This window comes from Sorghum bicolor, chromosome 5, assembly GCF_000003195.3.
Source record: "Sorghum bicolor cultivar BTx623 chromosome 5, Sorghum_bicolor_NCBIv3, whole genome shotgun sequence".
Taxonomy (NCBI): domain Eukaryota; kingdom Viridiplantae; phylum Streptophyta; class Magnoliopsida; order Poales; family Poaceae; genus Sorghum; species Sorghum bicolor.
Window position 1 is genome coordinate 62,743,523 of NC_012874.2, and position 21,666 is coordinate 62,765,188.

General features: G+C 43.7%; 1 protein-coding gene and 1 pseudogene across 1 annotated transcript; one reads left to right on the plus strand and one right to left on the minus strand.

Annotated features, from left to right (window-relative positions):
- On the plus strand, positions 2,288–6,861 carry LOC8058626 (long chain acyl-CoA synthetase 2). Its single transcript, XM_002449657.2, has 19 exons — positions 2,288–2,519; positions 2,708–2,774; positions 2,863–2,952; positions 3,056–3,112; positions 3,196–3,244; positions 3,483–3,559; positions 3,735–3,774; positions 3,853–3,947; positions 4,052–4,216; positions 4,429–4,539; positions 4,641–4,728; positions 4,816–4,882; positions 4,975–5,050; positions 5,152–5,269; positions 5,458–5,703; positions 5,800–5,939; positions 6,028–6,210; positions 6,325–6,444; positions 6,556–6,861. Exons 1-19 carry the CDS (start codon positions 2,365–2,367, stop codon positions 6,607–6,609), a joined length of 1,998 nt encoding a protein of 665 aa, XP_002449702.2. The 5' UTR covers positions 2,288–2,364; the 3' UTR covers positions 6,610–6,861.
- Positions 6,959–11,733, minus strand: LOC8061726 (annotated as a pseudogene).

Sequence of the window (21,666 nt, forward strand, 5' to 3'; positions counted from 1 at the left end):
AAAGTTAAGATATTTGTTTGTCCTTATTGAAAGGGGTGATTTTAACAAAAGACAATCTCGTAAAAGGAAATTTGAGGGTGATGAAAAAGTGTTGTTTTTCTAAGAGTCATGTAGTACGATTTGTTTGGAGGATTGTTCATGTAGTTTTTGGCTTGCAGTCGCCAACAAATATGACTATTTTTTTCCAAACATTACAACAACTGGATCCATAATTGAAATCTCAAATTTGAGTGGGAGCAAGTGCATTCTTTTGGTATATGCGGTTGAGCAAAAATGATGTAGTTTTTCTTTAAAAAATGATGTAATTTTTTATAATAGTGTGACACTCTTATTTACAGGTTATTTTTAGGACAATCTAGTAAATTGAATGTAGTTTTGGTCTATACTTTAGAATTAAGGAGGCCGATCGATCCAATTTCAAATAGACATGTCAAATGATGAAGACTACAATAATGGAGTTTTCTGTTAAAAATGGGTGGTTGTCTTTCAATATATTTTGTGCCGAGGTCGTCATTAGTCTTCTTTGGTCTCTCTACTTTTTTGCTTTTTGAGGGATTTCTTTCGTCAGGTGGACGCTAAAGCTTTATAATAATAATGGTTGATTGCAAAACACTTGCACAGACCGGATTAAAATTTTATTTTTCTAAAAGTTGAAAAATCTGAATTCCACGTTAACCCACAAAGGTAATTGTAATAATCTAAAAGTTACTTTAACGTTTCACATAAACTACTTTCTCTATTTATATTTGAAAAAAATTAAAAATACTATGTTGAAGTAGTAAAATGTAAAAAGGTACATATATCAATTTAAAACTAAAGAAACTGAAGAAAACATAAAATGACATTGGATCTTATTTTTGTTGCATTTATCCAAAACAACAAGGAGGTTGAAACTGATTTGAAAATTGACTCACGACTTCTAATGCCCAAGCGCACGTTAGGTTGATCCCCAATCGACTTTGAGCCGAGCGAGTATGGTAACAGGATATGGTGGCCGGTTGTTGGCATAAAGTGAGGTATTAAGGCAAGTTCCCGCAAAGTTGCTCAATCTATCACCAATTGGAAACACTGACTAACAGTAAGAGTCCTCACTAGACATGGCTCAATAATTGTTCTATAGGCTCCTCAAACTTGGGATGAAATCCATGAACTACAACCAAAATAAAAAAAGTTATATGAGTTTTTTTGTTTGCACAAAGTATTTGATTTGTTCTCTTGTCGATTTTGGAAACTAAAGTTCATAAAAAAGTAAAAATCCCCCACCCCTAGGCCATAGGAGGCTGGTAGGGGTAGCAACGTCATCGGTATTCCGTGATTATTATTGATACGTTGATTTTTTTACTTATGGTTGTACAAGCTACTCTCTCTATACCTAGAAATATTTCGACAACTCCCCTCTCCAATCTCTAATCTCAACAAAAATCCTAGACGCCAGACGACATATAACGCCTCGTTTGGATGCTCATGTATCCATATCAATACATGTGTGTTGGAGGTGGGTTGGTATGAAATTTAAAGATTGAGGTGGATACGTGAACATAAAAAAAAAAAAGGACACGTGGGATCTACGTGACTGTGAAGAAAGCAGGGCACGGGTGGGTGGTAGTGTTGGTGGAGGAGTCGAGCGGTCGTTGTATGAGCGAGTCTAAAGCAGGCCTGCGTCGTCTCTGCGAGGCTGCAGACCGCACGGCCTATAGTGGCCCATCCTTGGCCGTCTGCCCCGAAGCTCACAAACGGCTCAAGATCCTCTTACCGACGAGAGCAAGAGTACTATCATCATCGTCAGGAATTCAGGATTAAGAGCCTTGTTTATTAAATTAAAATTTTTTAAAAAAGATAAAACATAAAGAGCCGACCATATGACGCCAGAGGAATTGAACTTTCCTGCAACGGTTATTTAAATCGCGGGCATGAATGCTTCCCAAAGCTGTTGGCGCGACGGCATAATTTGTTTCCCGCCGCGAGCCTCGCGCCTTCAATTGCCGCCATTTCATCCTCCATTCCTCCAACCACCAACGCCCTCCGTCCGGCCCTGCTGCCGCTTCTGGACTCTCGACTTCTGGAGAGCAATTGCATAATTTGTCGGTAAAACACGTCAGATTTCACCTAATTAACAGGAGTATCAGGACAACAACACACTGTCACCTACACTGCTACAGTCACACACTGAGGTCAGCACACTGCGCCGGCATAGCAGTAACACAAGCTTTAAATTGCCCACCAACCTTCTAACCACCATAACTGCGCTCCCATCTCCACCGCCAAGCACCTCCTGCAAAGCTCAAATATCCATCCACACTGCACTCACTACTGTGCCCAAATCCCATTCATTCCCGTCGGTACAGACTGCAGAGGAGAGGGAGGATGTCCATGCCGGAGACGTTCACCGTGAAGGTCGGGGAGGCGACGCCGGCCGCCGGCGGCAGGCCGTCGGCCGGGCCCGTCTACCGGAGCATCTATGCCAAGGACGGCCTCATGGTGCTCCCACAGGACATCCACTCCCCTTGGGACTTCTTCAGGTTTGCTTTTCCTAGTAGGCACTCTGTTTTCAGTGTGTTTTCCTCTCCCAGCTTTCACTAATCACTAGTAGTGTTTTTAGCATAATGCCAATCTTTGGGTTGTACTATACTATACCGTTGAGGTCCGAGACTTTTCAGATAATGTCAGGTTGAAATTTCAGTTTGATTTTGGTTTTGTGGTTTCGTAGTGGAGCAGTCAAGAAGTACCCCATTAACAGGATGCTCGGCCGGCGCCAAGTTATTACAGATGGCAAGGTAAAACTGAACCTTTACGGATTTAACTTGACAGGAACTTTACCATTTGCTTTTAGATAGTAAACTCAGTTGCTTTTCTTATATATAGGCCGGTGAGTATGTGTGGCAAACGTACGAGGAAGTGTACCAGAAGGTCATGAGGATTGGATCAGCCATCAGAAGCTTGGGCGTAGAGCCGGTCAGTGAAGAATGTTTGATGTCCCTGTCTATGCTGAGATTTTATCTTCATCCTGAAAATGCATGCCAGTATGAGAACTCATTCGTCAAGTTGATATATGCAGGGAGCTCACTGTGGCATATATGGATCCAACTGCCCGGAATGGGTTATGGCCATGCAGGTGACCTCATTTTATTTTATTTCATTTTTTATCCGAATTATTCTTTAGTGTAATAATCTGATCCAAACTTCTTTTTTCTTCAGGCATGCAACTGTCAAGGAATATGTTATGTGCCACTGTATGACACCCTCGGTAGGTTCTCCACTTCATCACACTCACTGGAACACATAAATGCCTGAATGTCTGAATTCAGGATACTCAGATTTACGCACATGGTTAACATGTGTTGATGAACAATCTTATCTTATTAGACTAGAAAAAAAAAATTACAATGAATGAATAACTCACAACAGCGTGCTTATCTTGTCCTTCATTTTGCACTCATCAAATCCTATTGTCATATCGATGATTATGGTGTAACACGATGCAGGAGCGAATGCTGTTGAATTCATCATGGACCATGCTGAGATATCCATTGCCTTTGTCCAGGAGAGCAAGATCAAATCAGTAAGCAAAAACATTTTTCCCCTTGGAACAATATTATTACCCTCTGGTTTATGCATTATACTAATTAATATGTCTCCAGTAAATGCTATTGATTTGAAATTAGTTTTGGAGATCAATGCTACATACACACCACATTATGTTTACATCTGACAACTCGTTGGATTGTGTTTTTCAGATACTAGCAGTAGTCCCTAAGTGCACAGCCCACCTTAGAGGTTAGCTTGCAGAACAACAGATTTCTTAATATGACTATCTACTGCTTTATGATCAATTATGACTCGGTGCATCTTCAGCCATTGTTAGTTTTGGAGATTTTGCAAGTGAGATGAAAATGGAAGCTGAAAAATTGGGTGTCTCTTGCTTTTCCTGGGAAGAGTTTTCTTCAATGGTCAGTCTGATACTCTGATTTCTTATCAACTCTTTGTGGGTGCCTAAAGGACTACTAGTTGATTACGAATACCATGACAACGTCGCAATGTTCCATTTGAATAGGGAAAACAAGACTACAAACTTCCCAATAAATGTAAGGATGATATTTGTACGATCATGTATACCAGCGGAACAACTGGAGATCCCAAAGGTGTGATAATCACAAACAGGGCTATCATTGCTGGTATTATGACCACAGAACACCTCCTCAAAGAGACAGATAAAGTGGTAAGCCCTAATCATCTTTTTTCAGCACAAATATCAAGCATGATTCCAGCCTATTAGATCTGTGGTACTAATTTCTTCTGTAGTTTCACACATTTGTACATCACCAAAGGCATCTGTGATCAACATCTATTGTAAAATTTATCATGGTTTCTTCCTCAGTTGATTTCTTTAGTTAAAGTAATGTTACACTGCTGATATTAATACTATTGCAGATCACAGAAGAGGATTCCTATTTTTCCTACCTTCCATTAGCACATATATTTGATCAAGTAATTGAGAACTACTGTATTTCTAAAGGAGCCTCCATCGGATTCTGGCAAGGGGTATGGACTAACTGTTGCAATTCAAAGAATTCTTTGATTTTCTTCTTAATACTGTGATGGCTGTTCTCTTATGCCTACTGAGGTGAAAAACCTTTTTACAGGACATTAGGTATCTGATGGAGGATGTGCAAGTGATGAAACCGACAATATTTTGTGGTGTTCCTCGTGTTTATGATCGTATATATACAGGTTCAAAGCAACCCAGAATAACATTATTATTCTCAATTCCATCCTGATTCCATGCTTAGTCATAATCTGTTGATCTCGTTATTGAAGGTATAAACATGAAAATTCAGTCTGGAGGGATGATAGCCAAACACCTTTTTCAGTATGCATACAACTAGTAAGTACTACAAGATTGAATAAGCAAAGAAGCTTAAATCCATGCATGCTTACATTTCAAATATAATTAAAAAAATCTCGATTTGCCAACAGTAAACTTACCAATATGAAGAAAGGGCTGAAGCAGCATGAAGCATCACCATTTTTCGACAAGATAGTTTTCAGCAAAGTGTGTACTGTTCTGGACCTCTTTATATTTATTTTATTTTATTTTATTTTATTTTATTTTTATTTACAACGCTCTGAACATTTATGTTGTTGCTGATACAGATTAAGGAAGGGCTTGGAGGGCGTATCCGTCTCATGATAGCAGGAGCAGCACCTTTGCCAGGGCAAATCGAAGAGTTCATGCGGGTAACCAGCTGCAGCGTTGTAGTACAAGGATATGGTAAGAGCTTCAGATTTTACTATGACTCACTTCAGTTTTTATGGATAGAAAATGCACAACCAAGTTCATCTGCTAAAATTAGTATTGGATTTCATAAACCAGTTAAGAGAACAAACTCTAGTAGTCTACTTACAGTTACAGTCTGGTCCTAAGAACCATGTGGCCTCACTTGTCATATTGTTATGCAGGGCTCACTGAGAGTTGTGCAGGATGCTTCACGTCAATCGCCAATGTTTTCTCAATGATAGGAACAGTTGGCCCTCCTGTCACAACAATTGAAGCACGACTCGAGTCTGTCCCTGAAATGGGCTATGATGCACTGTCAGATATGCCCCGGGGTGAGATCTGTTTGAGGGGCCACACCATGTTCTCTGGGTACTACAAGCGCCCTGGCCTCACTGAAGAAGTGTTCTCTGATGGCTGGTTCCATACAGGTGAAAAAAATATCTCTTCTTTCGCAGCTCGTTACTGAACGATCAGTTAGTGAGGAGGGTTAATTTGTTAAACTAGCCATCACCTTATGTTTGCAGGTGATATTGGCGAGTGGCAACCCAATGGCGCGATGAAGATCATTGACAGAAAGAAGAACATCTTCAAGCTGTCCCAGGGAGAGTATGTAGCAGTTGAGGTCCTGGAAAGAGCATACATGCAGTCCCCCCTTGTGGCATCGGTACACCAACTGATACCAACAAAATCCTAAACCAAATTACTTTCTTGCTCAGATTTAACTTACCTAGAGGATGTCTCCTCTGAACCAGGTCTGGGTCTATGGGAACAGCTTTGAGTCATTCCTTGTCGCTGTGGTTGTCCCTGAGAGGCAAGCTCTCGAGGAATGGGCAGCAGCCAACAACAAGGCCGGCGATTTTGCAGAGCTGTGCATTGATCCCAAAGCAAGGAGTTACATTCAGGATCAGCTGAACCAAACTGGCAAGAAACTTGGGGTAAGTCGGTGCTCGATCTACAAGACAGCTAGCAAGCGATTAATTGCAGCAATTTATTTTCATGGTTCTTACACAATTATTCAGAATAACAATAAATTTCAATCTTGTTTACAGTTGAGAGGCTTTGAGATGTTGAAAGCAGTTTACCTGGAGCCGGTGCCTTTCAGCATCGAGAAGGACCTCATCACTCCAACTTTTAAGCTCAAGAGACCACAGCTGCTCAAATATTACAAGGTTTGAGGGAATCATCTAAATCACACAAAAGTTTTACAATGTTGTGGCGATTTCTTTATGGAAAGCTGCAATGCTTGTAGTTTTATTCATCAAAAAACAAATTTGTTGTAGGATCGCATCGACCAGATGTACAAGGATGCCAAGGAGGGGAGAACTGCACCGTGACTGTATTACCACAAGTGGCTATGATCCTGGGCATTGTGATTCCTCGGAAGTGTGTACATATTGGTTATCACAATTTTATGAGTTAAAGGCATGTGGGTTCTATGTCATGCCAAAATGTAGGAAGAAAGTGAATTGGTTAAGCAGTTCGATTGTGATAGCCCATTAATAAATTTAGTGACTTCCACTCGAAGCCTGAAAAGGTTGAACCCGACATAAAATTTCATCATTATATAGTAAAGTTCACCTTTATCACATGACAGAGTTCACTTTCATACAACTTTCACAGCATATAAAGTGCTCTATCAATTCTCTGGGCTCACAAACAAGATATATCAGGGGTTGTGGAGTACAGAACAATTATTATACAGGTACACAACTATACACACACTCTACATTAACTTTAGTACAACAACAAAAATAGAACGTAAGATGCTGCTGTATATATACTTTTTAAGCCTCATGTCTTCAAGGCTCAAGTGTCAAGAGCTCAGTAATGTTTGATTTTCAATTTCTCATACTTTAGCATTAGATCCCTTCCTTGCCAAGCTTTTCCATGTAACAACCACAAACACATACATCTGATCGTACATCTTGTCAATGAGGCAGTAATAAGCAACCCTCCATGCTTTCTTGAACAACAGGACACAAAACACAAGCCAGAGACCCAGCAAAAATCCCAAACCAAGTCCAAAATAAAATGACATTGGCTCAAAACCATGTTTATGGACATGTTGCCTCGATGAAGTGTTTCCTGAACAGAGCTTTCGAAGAGTAGGTCCACAAAGACCACTGTTGCCACTGTACATAGATGGGTACTCTGCGTAAAGGGTGTCAAGTTGCTGTCCAGAGGGTACTGGCCCTGTTAAATTGTTATTAGATAAGTCCAAATAGCTCAATCCTGATAGATCTGATAAGCTGGAAGGAATTTCCCCAGAAAGCAGGTTGTTTGAGAGGTCCAGTGAGAAAAGTGACTTCATGGCCCCAATATTGTCTGGAATTTTTTCACTGAAATAATTTCTTGAGAGATTCAAATTGAATAGTGCATCAAGAGAAGCTATTTCTTCTGGCATTCCACCAGATAAGTGGTTGAATGATAAGTCAATGCTCACCAATTCAAAAATTGTGACATCGTAATACAGTTCTTGCCCCTTGGTGACCACAGAGAAGTATACTGCCCGGTTTCACGCGACAACTCTTCATATTCTTCAACAATATAAGGGTCCTTCACATATTTTCGTGTCATAGCTGTAAGACTTGACATACCCAAGGGTATAACACCTGACAACCTGTTGCTGGCCAGATTCAAATGACGAAGGTGGGTAAGATTTGTGATGCTGATTGGAATATTTCCAGAAAACATGTTCTCACTTAAACGTAGGAACCGAAGTTCAACCAAACCGCTAATCCAGTGTGGTAAACTTCCAGAGGACTTATTTTGCGATAAGTCAATGAACTCCAATTGCTTGCTGTTTTGCAGGACCACTGGGAAATCTCCCGAGAAACTATTATTGCCTAATAGTAGAAACCTGAGGGTTGTAGCATTGAAACATCGAGGAAGCTCGCCCTCGAAAAGATTGTTACCTATAAATACAATTCAGATAACCCTTGCGCTTCACAAACTGATTCGGGAAGACTACCAGTGATGTGATTCGAGAACAAATTTAGGGATACTAGTTGCTGAGTTCTGAACTTTGTTGGTAGGTTTCCAGATAAAGAGTTTAGAGAGAGGTCCAACATGCTAATATTTCTTGGTAACGGTGGAATGCCACCAGTTAAATTATTTGAACTGAGATAGAACCACTCCAAAGACATAAATTCCATATATTTTGGCAATCTTCCATGGATTTGATTATGCGAGATGTCCAAATAGGTGGTCTTGGAGAATGTAGTACTAAACCAGTCCGGAAACTTATCAGTTATACCGGTGCTTGAGATATCTACCCAAACAAGATCCACCTGAGATCGAAGCCAAGCAGGAAACAGAGGACCTATTTGGCAAAGTGCTAGATCTACATCTTCTAAACTAAACGACATGTTCGAGAGACTCTACCAGAGAATGACATGTTGGAGAGGCCGAGATGTACCAAATTCACCAAGGAGCTCAAGAACTCCGGTATATGTCCGCTCGATCCGTTAAGGCAGTTCATACTGAGGTCAAGGTAAACTAAACGATCCAGCGAGAGCAAGTGTAACACCCTAAAATTTACTACTTTTGAAATATAGATAAAATTATTTAATTTTGTATTTTTGTGCTCATGAAAATATAGGAAAAATAATATTTTTCATTAAATTAAAATTTATCATAAGACTTAGCAATATTATTATGCATACATGCTGGTGCATATGTTTTGATGTGATGCTTGTTGCTCCTTTATGTGTTGATAGTAAGAAAAATATTTAAAATACGTTTAGTAGATCGATCTTCCTTATTCGGCACGTATTTATCTTTTATCTACAACCAAATTTCTTGTTTCTAAGCTCAAATTTTTATTAGGACCTTCCTAAAATATTTTCTTTGTCACTCAAAGCACTTCTTTTAGTTCCTTGTCCATCAAGCACTCTCTACAATTTTTTCGGGAATTTTTTCAACTTCTGTTCTCACTTTTCTTTGAGCATAAATCTAATTTTTAGATGCCCCAAGTTATCTTATCATGAGGTCCAAATACGTTATTTGAGTTTCTCATATTCCATAATGTCTCTGAGAATTTTCTCCGAATTTTCAGAGCTTTTAGAATATCATAGTTTAAATAATAATTCTGGACTTTTCTAGAATTATTTTATCCATGCAAATAATTAATTTCGAAAATAATAAATCTATTACTATTTTCCAACGTCAAAGCCCAGTTACAATAATCATAATAAATTCCAAGACCATATTTTTATTTACTAATGGGCTTTAATAATTAATTAGGCCTATTAGTAAAGATGAATGTTGCAAATCAGTTAGTACTATATCGCTACTTGACATGGAGGTAGGGAGTTTTTCTCCCTATATATATATGTAGCAACCCCTTAGGCAAAGCACATCAAAAACTATCATATAGAAAGCCTCTAATTTAAGAATTTCTAAGGTAGTAAAATAAAATTTATATTTTCTTCTCTACAACGTCATCGCCATCGTCTCGCCTATACACGACATCTACGAACGGTCGGCTGCTCGGGCGTTGCTGTAGTTCCAAGAAAGCGTCACTGCCGGTGAACCTACTCCCTGTCCACCAACGTAAGCCCCAATCACTTTGTCTTTCAGTTTGGAAAACACAAACAGCTCGGTTTTAGATTAAAAATACGTTTTCGCTATTTACAGAATTGCCACTGACTTTCTTTTGGCCATAAAATATTCATCTTAACTCCGTTTTGACCCATTCAAATTGCGTCTATAAAATCATAGCGATGCGTAGAATCATTTTATAAACTTTTCATACTGTTTTTACATGTTTGGTGTACTGTTCTAATTGTAGTCTTGTTTGCTTCGTGTATGTTTTCTTCGATTGTTTGTGTGATCGATGATCGATATTAGACGATGAGCAATCCTTGGTGAACCAGAGTGCTTCAGTGATCAAGATCAGAGCCTTGGACAACTAGTAGATCAGCAAGAGCAATTGGATTAAGGCAAGTATAGCATTTGGATTTTATTTCTGTGACCATGATCGTGTGACTAGATTAATGTTAAGTAATAAATGATAAAAATGATTTTTTAGCCACTTGATGATTTATCTGTAAGTGATAACCGGGACAACAGTGCAACCATGAGGGCTATAATGGCTCTGGCTTTACCTCAGTATGAGGATCTTTTTCTAGCTTGTTAGCGGTTACCTTAAATGGCGTAAGAATGACTAGACACATTGGGTATAGTGTGGCCTCTGTCCATGTGTATAGGCTGCGGGTTATGTGCCATGGAAGGGGGGCTCTATATTTGCCTGCCGAGTGAATCTAATGGCCCTAACTTGTTAGACGAAACCTTTGAAAGGTTTCATAGTGATCCCTACCGACCTTCCTTGGTAGTGGGTTAAGAGGCTGATCACCTCGGGCGAAAGGGTAAATCATGACTCATGGGTAAAGATGTACAACCTCTGCAGAGTGTAAAACTGGTATACTAGCCGTGCTCACGGTCATGAGTGGCCTTGGGGATTCTTGCATCGACGATGATGATTATTGTGTGTTATATATGTTCATTATTTATTATTTAATGCTTTACATTACTTATGTCACATTGATCATGAGATTGTGGGAGCTATACAATCTGGTTGCTATACTTGTGGAGTTCGACATGGACTCACTTTTGCTATTTCCTCCAAACCTCAGGAGAAGTTTAGGCTTGTGATCAACCAGTTAGTTGGATCCTGTAGAGAGAAGTTAATACCTGGAGTTTGGAGTTGTCTATCCGCTGTTTGCTATCAAATGTTATCTCTTTTATATTATGTACGTTATATAATTTATGCATTGTCTTTTGATATTACCCTTTATTTGTAGCTATATGTGAGATTTGGCTTCTAAGACTCATATACGGTGCATATCTGGTTTTGTTCTTAAAATCGGATATAGCAAGGAATGACTTATCTGTCCCACCAGCTAGCCATAATAAGGAAGTTGAAGCTCAAGGACATTGCCCGTTCGGTTGCTGCACCGGACGCCTCTCCACCGGCAGCAATCTCGGTCCATTTTCCAAGAGGCAAGGAGGTCCATGGGATCACTGCTTATGCCATGTTTAAAGGCCAACAAGGCCTCCCGTTCGTGCGGTATGCAGCTTGCACCAGCTGCACCCCCACCTCCACCTCCGGTTGGCCGAAGCTGCAGCGCATTGGATTTCAGGAACATGGCAGCCAAGACATGGAGGAGGAGGAGGAGCTTTACAGCAGGATGCATGGTGGGAAAGACAAATTGAGTTCGTCTCTGTGTTGAAGACTGAAGAAAAAGGGTATTGCTACTTCTGGAATTCTTATAGTGATACCAAGTGATCCCGAGATCTCAGTTTTTCTACACTTAGTCAAAACATTGACTAACTAGCCAGTGCAGTCTTATATGGCAACTGTGTGGAAGTACTCTCTCGGTATAAAATTTAGAAGTCGTTTTGGATAAGGTTTAGTCAAATATTAGGAATATAAATCATCAATATTTTTTACATGATTGAGTTTGCAAATGTGAAAGTCATATAAATAGATTTTGTCTTAAAAATACTTTCATAAATATATACATATATTATTTCTTCCTAAATATTTTTATAAAATTAAGAGGTCAAAGTTGTGTTTTGAAGACCGTGTCGTTATCCTAAACGACTTCTAAATCTTGTAAGGAGGGAGTATATACACTTTTTTCTTCCATGGAACCATGTGGAAAGGCCATGTTCTTTGTGTGGTCAATTGACTTGGCACCAAACTATGCAAAGTAATCTTATTTATTTTCTAGCTAGATAATCTATCAGAATGTTTTCACTACATATATATATCTATGGAAATGTTTTGACTACATATACTCGATCTTAAGTGAATATGCATATCTCGGACATGGAGACTAAATCAATTCTGTTAGTTTTTTTTTAATAGTAAAATGCATGGATAATCCATTAACTTGTGAGAGTGTGTCGATCTGGCCCATCAGGTTTGAAAGTGTATTTTTTACATTTATATTTGTAGAAAGCTTACCCTTCCACGTCATCGGCGGCTCACCGATGCTGTGCAGCCGCGCATCCAGGTCCAGGCTGCCATGTGCCACGTAGTCCGTGATCAGCGTAGCTGCAGCTATGGCGTCCAGTAGTAGCCCTTGAGTAGCAGCAGGTTCGGGTGCCGCACCTTCCCCAGCGCGCGCACCTCCTGCTCGAACTCCTCGCGCGACCGCACCGCACCTTGTTCTCCGCCACCACATGGCCGTCACCCATGGACACCGTGCCGAAAGCGCCGCGCATGATCTCCATCACCTTGCTTAGCAGCGCCGTCGGCGTCGGCCACCAGGTCCTCCGACCGGAGGTGCTCTCCGTCACCATCTTGGCGGCAGCGAGCTTGCCCTTTATTCCCCCATGCATGTGCAGCGACGATGACTTGTCATCGAGCTGGTGGTCACGATGCACTCGTCCACCTCCTTGATCTTCTGGTCGTGGCCAGCACCACCCGCAGCCTCGGCCCTCTGCAGCGCAGATGGCCACCATGGCAGACACGCTCAGGAACCGCCGCTTCCTTGGCACCCCACGCCTTGACGAGCTAGAGCGCAGCCTCGGCCTCAGCCCTCAGCGCCTAGCATAGAGAAGGGTAAGCTTGTGAAAGATAAATAAATACAAGGGTTTTTCTATAATTATAAATATAAAAACGAAGCTGTATAGACTATTTATGCACCGCTGATCAAGATTTTGAACCCAGAAATACACTTTCAAACTTGATTGACAAAATCGACACAACCTCACAAATTATTGGACTATCCATGCATTTTACTCTTTTTTTAATCACTCCCTCTATTCTACTCCCTCCGTCCATCTATCGGGGGCGTATGAGCAAAAAAAATTTGGCCAAAAATTGGGATCGCATTAGTCGTTCCACAGGTCCCCAAGTGCATGCATGTAACTTACGAGAGCCGGACTCCTGGGATGAACCGATGCATTTGATGCGGCAACGTCTCGCGTCGATTGAACTGCCTCGTCTCCGTTCCCTCCCGTTAGCGTCGGTGAAACGGAAGCCTGGGCGCGCGCTTGACGGTGTTTGCAGCGGGGTTAGCGAGTAATTCAAGCGTCGCAGCATACGGAGTAAATGGAAAGCGCCGATTTTGCATGCGCCGCCTTCCCTTGGTCATTGCACCCGAGCTTAATACGCCCCCGATAGATGGACGGAGGGAGTAAATTATAAGATGATTTGGAAGTATAGCATACCCTATCAAGATTGCGTAAGGGAGATCCGCGGTGGCCGCTGCATTCCATCGCGCCTCCACACAGGGGTGAGATGCCTTGTCGAGCACCTTCGCCGATATGACCTCGATCGATCTGTTGGTTGATGTGGCGGTATCAGCAGGGAACGAAACGCCGTGAAGCAGCGGGGAGGATGGAATATCGAGTCGCTGACTGCAGTGCGAGATGCTGCGATGCGGTCGGGAGGATTGGGATTGCCGGAGGCTGGGGAACGAGCGCCGCTAGCAGATCGGAGCGGCCCCTCGGATCGGGGTCAAAGTCAACATGTTCTAGCCTTTTAGAGTTTGGGCCTTGTTCATGTTGGGCCAGCCCGCTGTTGACCGGTGGGTTCAATCGTTGTGCTTTGATGTTCGTCAAAAAAAATTGTTGTGTTTTGCTCAAAAATAAATAAATAAATAAATAAATAGAACTGGTTGACCGCTTTGCATGCGTAAATCGAAAGAGAAGTGAAGAGAGAAAAGAAGGGGCATGCTAATATCTAAGATTTATTCTTTTAGCCAGATATATATTTAGCTGATGAAACCTAATTCTTGTTTATAGGGAGGTTATGCTGAAATTTTCATTGAATTCCAATCTTAGTAGTATCTGTTATTTTGTAGCATCTGGTTGTTCTTTTAGCCGGATTGTCATATAAACTATCAAGTTGACAATACCCAAGCTCCAAATTTATCTTTCATTTTAAATGAATTGTTGGGAAAATGCGCATTGCACTTCCGAGCAACGCAGAGTACCGAGAACCTTCTCACACGTTGCAGTGAGAGGCTAAACAACAGTGAACAGTGAGCACAACAGTAGGTAGAAACAGTAAATGCTCTCTCTTCTTAATGGTGGCATCACTCCCCTTATATAGGGCTCAGAAACCACCTAAGGTAATTACAGAAATACCCCGTGACGGTGGGGGAATATCCTGGCATATCCCTATGTTACAGTCTACTGACCCTAAGTCATTTATGTAATTTCACACCACGGGCTTCTCACGTGCTCCTCGCCTAGGGCTTCAGCTTGTCAAATGCTTGAATCCTCCGCTCGACCGCCGAACCTTCGACGTTTCTACGCCGAAGATTCCTCGACTTGGCCACGCCGCAGGTTTCCCGGCGTAGACGCGCCGGAGGCTCGCCTCCTCCGCCGCGTCCTACGCCCTTCCTTCGGCCATCCTCCATCACGGGGAGGTTCGAAGGTTCCTTCCTTCTCCGCTAACGACCTCCGCCGTTGTCTTAGTCCCTACGTTTGCTCAGTATCACAAGAGACGCGTTAGCATTAGTCTTTCTCAGGACCTCCGTACAGTTTCGTACGAAGGTTCTTCGGGTGGAGGACATCCTTCGAAGCGACCAGGGGGAAGGATGCGGCTTGCCCCCAACAGTTCCCCCCTTTTTGGGCTAATGGCACTCCTGCGGTCCATGTGCTAAAAAACGTGTCACGCCGCAGAGGCTGTGAGCATGGTTGCTGCCTTCCCCCTTGGTGCGCAGGATGTGCTTCTTGGCCGTATGACGAAAGTTTCTTGTACTTAGTCATAAATTCTCTTAGTTTGCTTAGGTTTTTGAAGTCCTCCGCTCCTTCGAATTTTGTTTTGTTTTTGGTGGTGACTAGTTTGTCTGCGAGATATTCCTTTGCTGTTGTTAAGGGTTATTTGCGTTATAAGTAACTGGATGGTTTATCCTTCATCGGTCAAATGGCGGAGGATACTGAAGAGACGTTGAATGGGTTGCGAAATTTCCGCAGCTAGCCGTTGGCTTTCCCTATTTTTTCGCTGGTAGCCGTTGGAGACGGGGAATCGCAACGGTCGCGGCTTTTCCTCCGCTTATAGCCGTTGTGCGCCGGGAATCGCAACGGTCACTAGGCCACAGGCCCCCTATAAAAGGGGGTGCGGGGGAGGAGTGAGTCCTCACCCTTGCCACTCGTTGCCTGCTTAGTTTCCTTCGCCATCTTTCGCTTATTCTCTAAGTTGCCTGCCCGAGCTATAGTTGGGTTGTAGTTGGGTTCGTATGTGTCTGCGGAGGTTCTAAGGCGGTTTTTATTCCTTCGCCCCATCCTTTGAGGGCAGATTTTTCTGGTCCTTTGCAGAATGTTCTTAGTGTGAGGTTTGGAGGTTGGCTGCGGAGGTTTGAGGATTGGATGCTCGAGGTTGCCGCTGCTCAAGATCTGGAGGAAACTCTATCCCACGTCGAAGCTTCTGTTGGGGATCTGATTAGTGCGAAGGAGTTCGAATCAATGGCTGCGATTACTTTTGAGTTTGGGGAGTTGAGCATCGGGCCGCAGGATATTGCAGACATGGTTGAGGTTGGATTCTTCAAGGAAGGTCGTGCGAAGGCTCCTCCTGCGGGCCAGACAGTGCCTGCCCCTGAGGAGGAGTATGCTGTTGTGTTCAGGGATTTCTTTACCTGCGGGCTCTGTATTCCTCCGTATCATTTCCTCAGTCAGGTGATGGAGGCCTTCAATGTTGAGCTGCAGCATTTTTGCCCGAATGGGATTCTTACGCTTAGCAAGTTCGCTTGGGCCTGTGAGTCCTATGGAGCAGTGCCGCACATTGATACTTTTTGCTCCTACTTTGAACTCCAACGGCAGCCGAAGAAGGTCAAGAATGCCGAAGGAGAAGTGTTCATTGCGCAGTTTGGAAGCTGCGCGTTCATGGCGCGCCGCACTATGCCTGGCGCACGCTGTGAAATTTCCTTTTGCCAGAAAGGGAAGTGGGAGAAGGAATGGTTTAAGGCTTGGTTTTACGTCAAGTCTCCTGCTGCTTCGCGCACCTTGGAGGATGGGAAGATTGAGAAAATTTTTCCCTATGCATTGAAGATGAAGGAGTTGAGGCTAATGTACAAGGTGGATCCTTCGCCAGAGATGACGGATGAGCGCAAGGCCTGCGACAAAGCCTTCGCGCTGGCTTGTCGTTATTCAGGCGGTCGCGACTTGGTGGAGGAGATGGTGGCCTTCGACTTTTGGCCTCTTGGCCGGAGGAATGACGAGTTCACCATCGAGATGGTTCAGGTTCCTGTTTTCAGTCCTCCGGAGGGGATTCCATTTCCCCGATTCAATAAGAGTTTGTCGGAGGATGAAACGAAGGAATCTTTCCTGGATCGAGTTGAAGCTTCGGCCCGTAGGATAGTGGGAAAGATCTCTGAGAAGGAGTATGTCCAGCGGAAAACCACGCTAGGGAAAATGCCGCGGTTTAACCATGTTTTTGAAGAGCTGGGGATCAAGTACAATGAGTACGTCGTTCCTTCGGATGTGTTGCTTGGATTGGAGAAGAGGAAGGATGCTTCCAAGAATGTTGCCGCTGCTGAGTCGTGGAAGAGGAGGGGAGGCGGGGCTACCAAGACACTGGCAAAGAGGCGCAAGGCGGAGGTTCCGGTGGAGCTCCTGTTGAGTCTTCCTCCGATCGCTCCTCCGCGGTCGAGTCCAACTTGGTGGCATCTCAGCATGCGGAGGAAGCGTGGGCTGCACCTGCGACTGCTGCCACTGGCGGTCCTCAGGGTGAAGTGTCCCGAGGAGCTTCGTGTGTCCGCCTACCCTTCGCGTCGCTTCTTGGGGAGGATTCTTCTGATGCGGAGGCTCCTCGAGCGAGTCCTTCACGGGAAATTCCTGCCGGAGGAGCGTCGCCGCTGAAGGAGGGGGATGATGACTCTGAAGAAGCTGAGTCCACTTCTGTCCGTAGGACAAAGAAGGCAGTTGTTCCTCCACGGCCAGCTGACAAAGGGATGAACTCTTTGTACATGGGTAAAGAATTTCTTACTTTGTTGCTTGTGAGGTTTTTCCATGTTTGTGTTGCTTAAGTCTTATACTTTTTGTACATTTTCAGAGGATGTTATCGCGGGTTTGGCCAGCACGGAGGAACTAGCTAAAGGAGCTAGCATTGCGCAGGAAGGGCTTGCTGTTCCTCCGCCCCGCATTCCTGCGCCATCTGCGCTGGGTAGCAGGCCTTTGCCTGCTAACGTTATTGGTCCTTGTAAGTTTCAAAGATTGTTCCGTTTTTGTATCCTTAAGTGAGTCGGTTGTCTCTGATTGGTGTTGACCGTGCTCTGATCGTGCGCAGGAGCCTCTGATCCTTCGATCACAGGTTGGACTGATACATTACATGAGGTTCATGCTTTCGTCGGAGGTTTGTTTTTCGACCTCCGTCCATTACGCTTTTAACTTTGTCTTATGTTTTTCTTACTGCTTTTTGCTTTTCAGATCGTTTCCGGCAGAAGCTTCACGATATGGACTACGCGACGTTGCTTCGCGTGCAGTTTGAGCATCATAGCCTTGCAAGTTTTGAGTTTGTTTTAATTTTCCTTCGTAGTTTTTGTTTGGAGGTTTTGATTTTTGTTGTTCTGACCAGGGGCACTACATGGTTGCTGCCTTGGAGAAGCGATGCTCTCGAGAGGTTATATGCCGTGATGAAGCTATCGAGGTTTTGAAAAAGGAGAACGGAATCTTGGAGGCTGAGAAGGCCCGCCTGTCGGAGGAAGTTAAAGATTTTTCTTCGACCCAACAGGAGGTTGAGGCGCTGAGGAAGGAGAGGGATGAGCTCAAAGTTGGATCGGAGGTCCTTAGGAAGGAGAAGGAGGAGGCTGAAGCTTCGGCCGCCATCCTGCGCGAGAGTATCTTTGAGGTGGAGAGGGCTAGGGACTCGGCTGTCCAGCGGGCCGAGAAGGCTGATGACATTGCTGACCGCCTTCGTGCGGAGCTTGAGGCTGAGTGTGTTTCTGCGGCTGCGATGCAGACTCGTTTGCAGAGGGCGGAGGTGGAGGCTGCGGCTGTCATCGGACTTTACTCCGGCTCACTGGCGCAGTTCGGAGGTAACACCTCCACTCCCCCGGCCAGCAGTGACGTTAGGGTTAGCCTTGCATGGCTTAAGTCCCATATCAGCATGCTCCCCGAATTTGTCGGTGGGGCTATTGATTTTGGGGCTTTGGCTGCGGTTAACTCCTTCGCATGGCTCCTACGCCGCGGAGGTTGCTCTCACGCCGAGGCGATTGCGAAGGAAGAATTCCCCTCTGCGGAGGATGTTGGCGAAGGTACCTCCAGCCTGCGCAAATCTTTCCGGAACTTTATCAGTTCGTTCTGGATTAGGTTTGGGCGGGCTAAGGCGAAGAGGATGGCGGAGGCTCGTCGCGCTGAGGTACACATATTTTTGTTATCCTTTGCATACTATGTTGCTATTTCCTTTGTGTCTCAAGTCTTTGCTTTCACAGGAGCTTGCCAAGAAGAAGACGAAAGCTGACTAGGCTGGCCCCTCGTGTCCTCCTGGTGGAGTGCGTCCTTCGGCTCAGGCTGAAACAGAGGACCCTGAAGCTGGTGCCAAGGCTCCAGAGGGACCCGAAGCTCCTGCTCCTCCGCCACCCCAGGTGTGAGGGTTTTTAGTTTGGAGGTGTTTTTTAGTTTTTGCGTCTGCTTCTAAGTGATGCTTTTTGTAAAAAAGGACAGAGGTTTAGTAAGTTTGTAAAGATATGTTGGTTATGTGATATATCGACTTTGTTTTGATTTGAATGAAGTGTTTGTTTTAAACTTTATCCTGCGCAGGTCTCTAGCGGAGGACCTGCGCAGGATCCTTGTGAAGCTCCGCTCTCCATTTTTTCAATGGAATTTATGTTTTGGGTGACTTGTGGGAATATTGGCGAACTGTCTTTCCTAACTTGAGTGTAGTTTATATGTTTAACTTTGTCGAATTTGACATTGACGACAAACGATCTGAGTTCCTTCGTTCGCTTGCGTACCGAGGGTCTTGGCCTCCGACTTATGTGGTGGTTTCATTCTCTCTTGTTTGTTTTTGTTTTAGGTTGTGTTGCTTTCTTGTTGTGATTTACTTTTATTTGCCTTTGCAGCTTTCGTACCCGATCCTTCACATTTTTGGTGAGAATGATGGGTTTTGTTTGCCGGAGGATTTTTCTTGACTGGGCGTGTTAAGGTTGGTTGTTTCGTGTCTTATTTTATATTTTTATCCTTCGCTTGTGTGTCTTAATCTTAGTTTTTTATGTAGGTTGCCAGGCCTCCCACCAGTCGTGATGTTCTTCCTCCGGATTTTGACGAAGGAAGCTACGTGACTCCTGTGACGTTCAAGCGAGGCGACTTATACGTAAAGGGTTGACTGCTGGACTGGTGGAGGAGCGCACGTCCTTCGGGCACTATGGATGATTTGATTGATCATATTGCTCAGGATTATTGTAGTGGTTTTAGGACCTTTGGTGATTCGGATGTGAGATTTGTACATGGTCCTTAGATCCTTCGTTAGTTTTGACGACGAAGGATCTTAGGTTAGATAGTTTTGTTTTTCCTTTTTGATGTAAGGAATTGATGTACATATTGGTTATCATGAATAAAGACCAGAGATTTTTTCATTAGGACTTTTTCTTTTACAACATTCGCACTCTTAGCGGCCTTTTTATTACAACCTTTGGGTCCTTTAAAATTGTGATTAGTTGTTTTTGTTGATCATACCACAACGTCGTAGTGGTGTAGATCCTAAGGATCTTTGTCTTGCTGTTGCGATTACATACTTGTTGCTCGATGTTGCGAAGGCGTTGGTGGCCGTGTTGTGTGCGCAGGATTGCTGCTCCTTGACCTTAGGACCTTCGCCAGTCTTGGGTCGAAGGAGCCTTTGTTAGATTGGGCTTATCTATGCCGTTGTTCAACTCCCGTGGAGTGTTGTTGAGGGTAACCTTCGAGTCTGTGTGTCGGAGGTTCTGAGGGGATGTTATGAGACTTCGTGCGATACCCTTCAGTAACCTCTGATACTAACTTGCAGTGCTTTTATTATGGCTGTACACAACCCTATGGTCGATGTTCATCACAATGTCATGGCTCTGGTATTACGAAGCTTCGTGCAGTACCAATTTTCTGGATAACTAAGAGGCTAACTCCTGCTTCCATGCTGGCCTAGGTTTTTTTCTCTGTGTCCTAGGCTTGCACTGGCTGTTTGGCTCTGAGTGTACTGATCCTGACTGAGGGTTGGGGTCCTGGTGCGATTGGTTTTATAGGCTCACTTGCATTGATTGGTCGTACGTTGTTAGGTTAGAGTTTATTGTCGGTTTATGATTGGTTGTTGAGGTTGTTGGGGTCATTTGTTTTGGTGCAGAGTATAAATTTAGTTTTACCTTCATCCTTTGTGGGCGTTCTTTTTTGTTTTTTGAATGTTTTTGTTGCTTTAAGCTACCTTCGTGTTTCTAATGGAGGTCATGTGGTGGTGGCCTTCTTTGATTCACAAGATACCTTCGGCCTTATTTTGCCGAAGGTTATGTGAGTGTTGGTGAAATGGTTTTCTTTTTTGTGTGTGATACCTTCGTCACATTTTGGCGAAGGTTAGCTGGTTCCTGATGCCTGATTGTCTTTCAGGTCTTTTTCAGGTTTGATGGTTTTATCCTTTCTGGTCATGCTGTGATGCCTGATGTGGACAGGGCTTTTTCACTTGTGACCATGTTTTCCTTGCTGCCCGGCTCTTGGCCAGGTCTTTTGCTAAGGATATGGTGTCTTTTCACTGTTGAGGACGTTCCGGGCTTTTTTAGCCTTCGGCTGAAAGCTGCGGAGGATCCTTGCAATCACGTGATGTCTTGTCGAATGCTACAGCCTCGTTGCTGGCTGTTTTTTGACTTTTGAGTTTTGTTTTTGGGGTGAATTTCTCTTTATATCTCAGAGGTTTTTTACATAGGTTCTGCCTTGTTAAAAACCTCACCTCCTAGTAGGAGTACCCCTGTGAGGAAAAGAGTGCACACCTTGGACTGCAAGAAAGTAGAGAGAAAAAGAAAAAAAAAGAAGTGGGCGCCTCCGCTTATTTTGCGGGAGTCGTCCTTACACTTAAATGTAAAATCTTCATAGATTGTCGACGTTCCATGTGTGGGTGGAGGTTCTTCCTTCTGGGTCTTTGAGGTAGAAGGATCCTAACCTTCCCGCTTGCATTGCTGTGTAAGGTCCTTCCATTTGGGTTGTAATTTCCCGGTGTTTGGGTGATTCCTTTTTTTCTGAGAACCAAGTCCCCATCCTGTATGTTTTTTCGCACTACCTTGCGGTCTCTCCACTTTTTAGTTTCTTACTGATACTTGGTAATGTTCTCCACTGCCTCTAATCTTGTTGATTCAAGAGTTTCCTTGAAATAGTCTTCATCCTCAGCCAACTACTGCTTCATGGAGCGCAGGCTTTGGTGTTTGATTTCTTCGGGCAGCATTGCCTCTTCCCCGTACAAGAGTTTGAATGGTGTGAAC

Excerpts from the sequence above, each read along its gene's own strand:
- LOC8058626 (XM_002449657.2), top strand. The coding sequence starts at position 2,365 with ATGTCCATGCCGGAGACGTTCACCGTGAAGGTCGGGGAGGCGACGCCG. Across the intron at positions 2,520-2,707 it reads TCCCCTTGGGACTTCTTCAG|TGGAGCAGTCAAGAAGTACC; the intron begins GTTTGCTTTTCC and ends GTGGTTTCGTAG. Across the intron at positions 4,883-4,974 it reads TTTCAGTATGCATACAACTA|TAAACTTACCAATATGAAGA; the intron begins GTAAGTACTACA and ends ATTTGCCAACAG.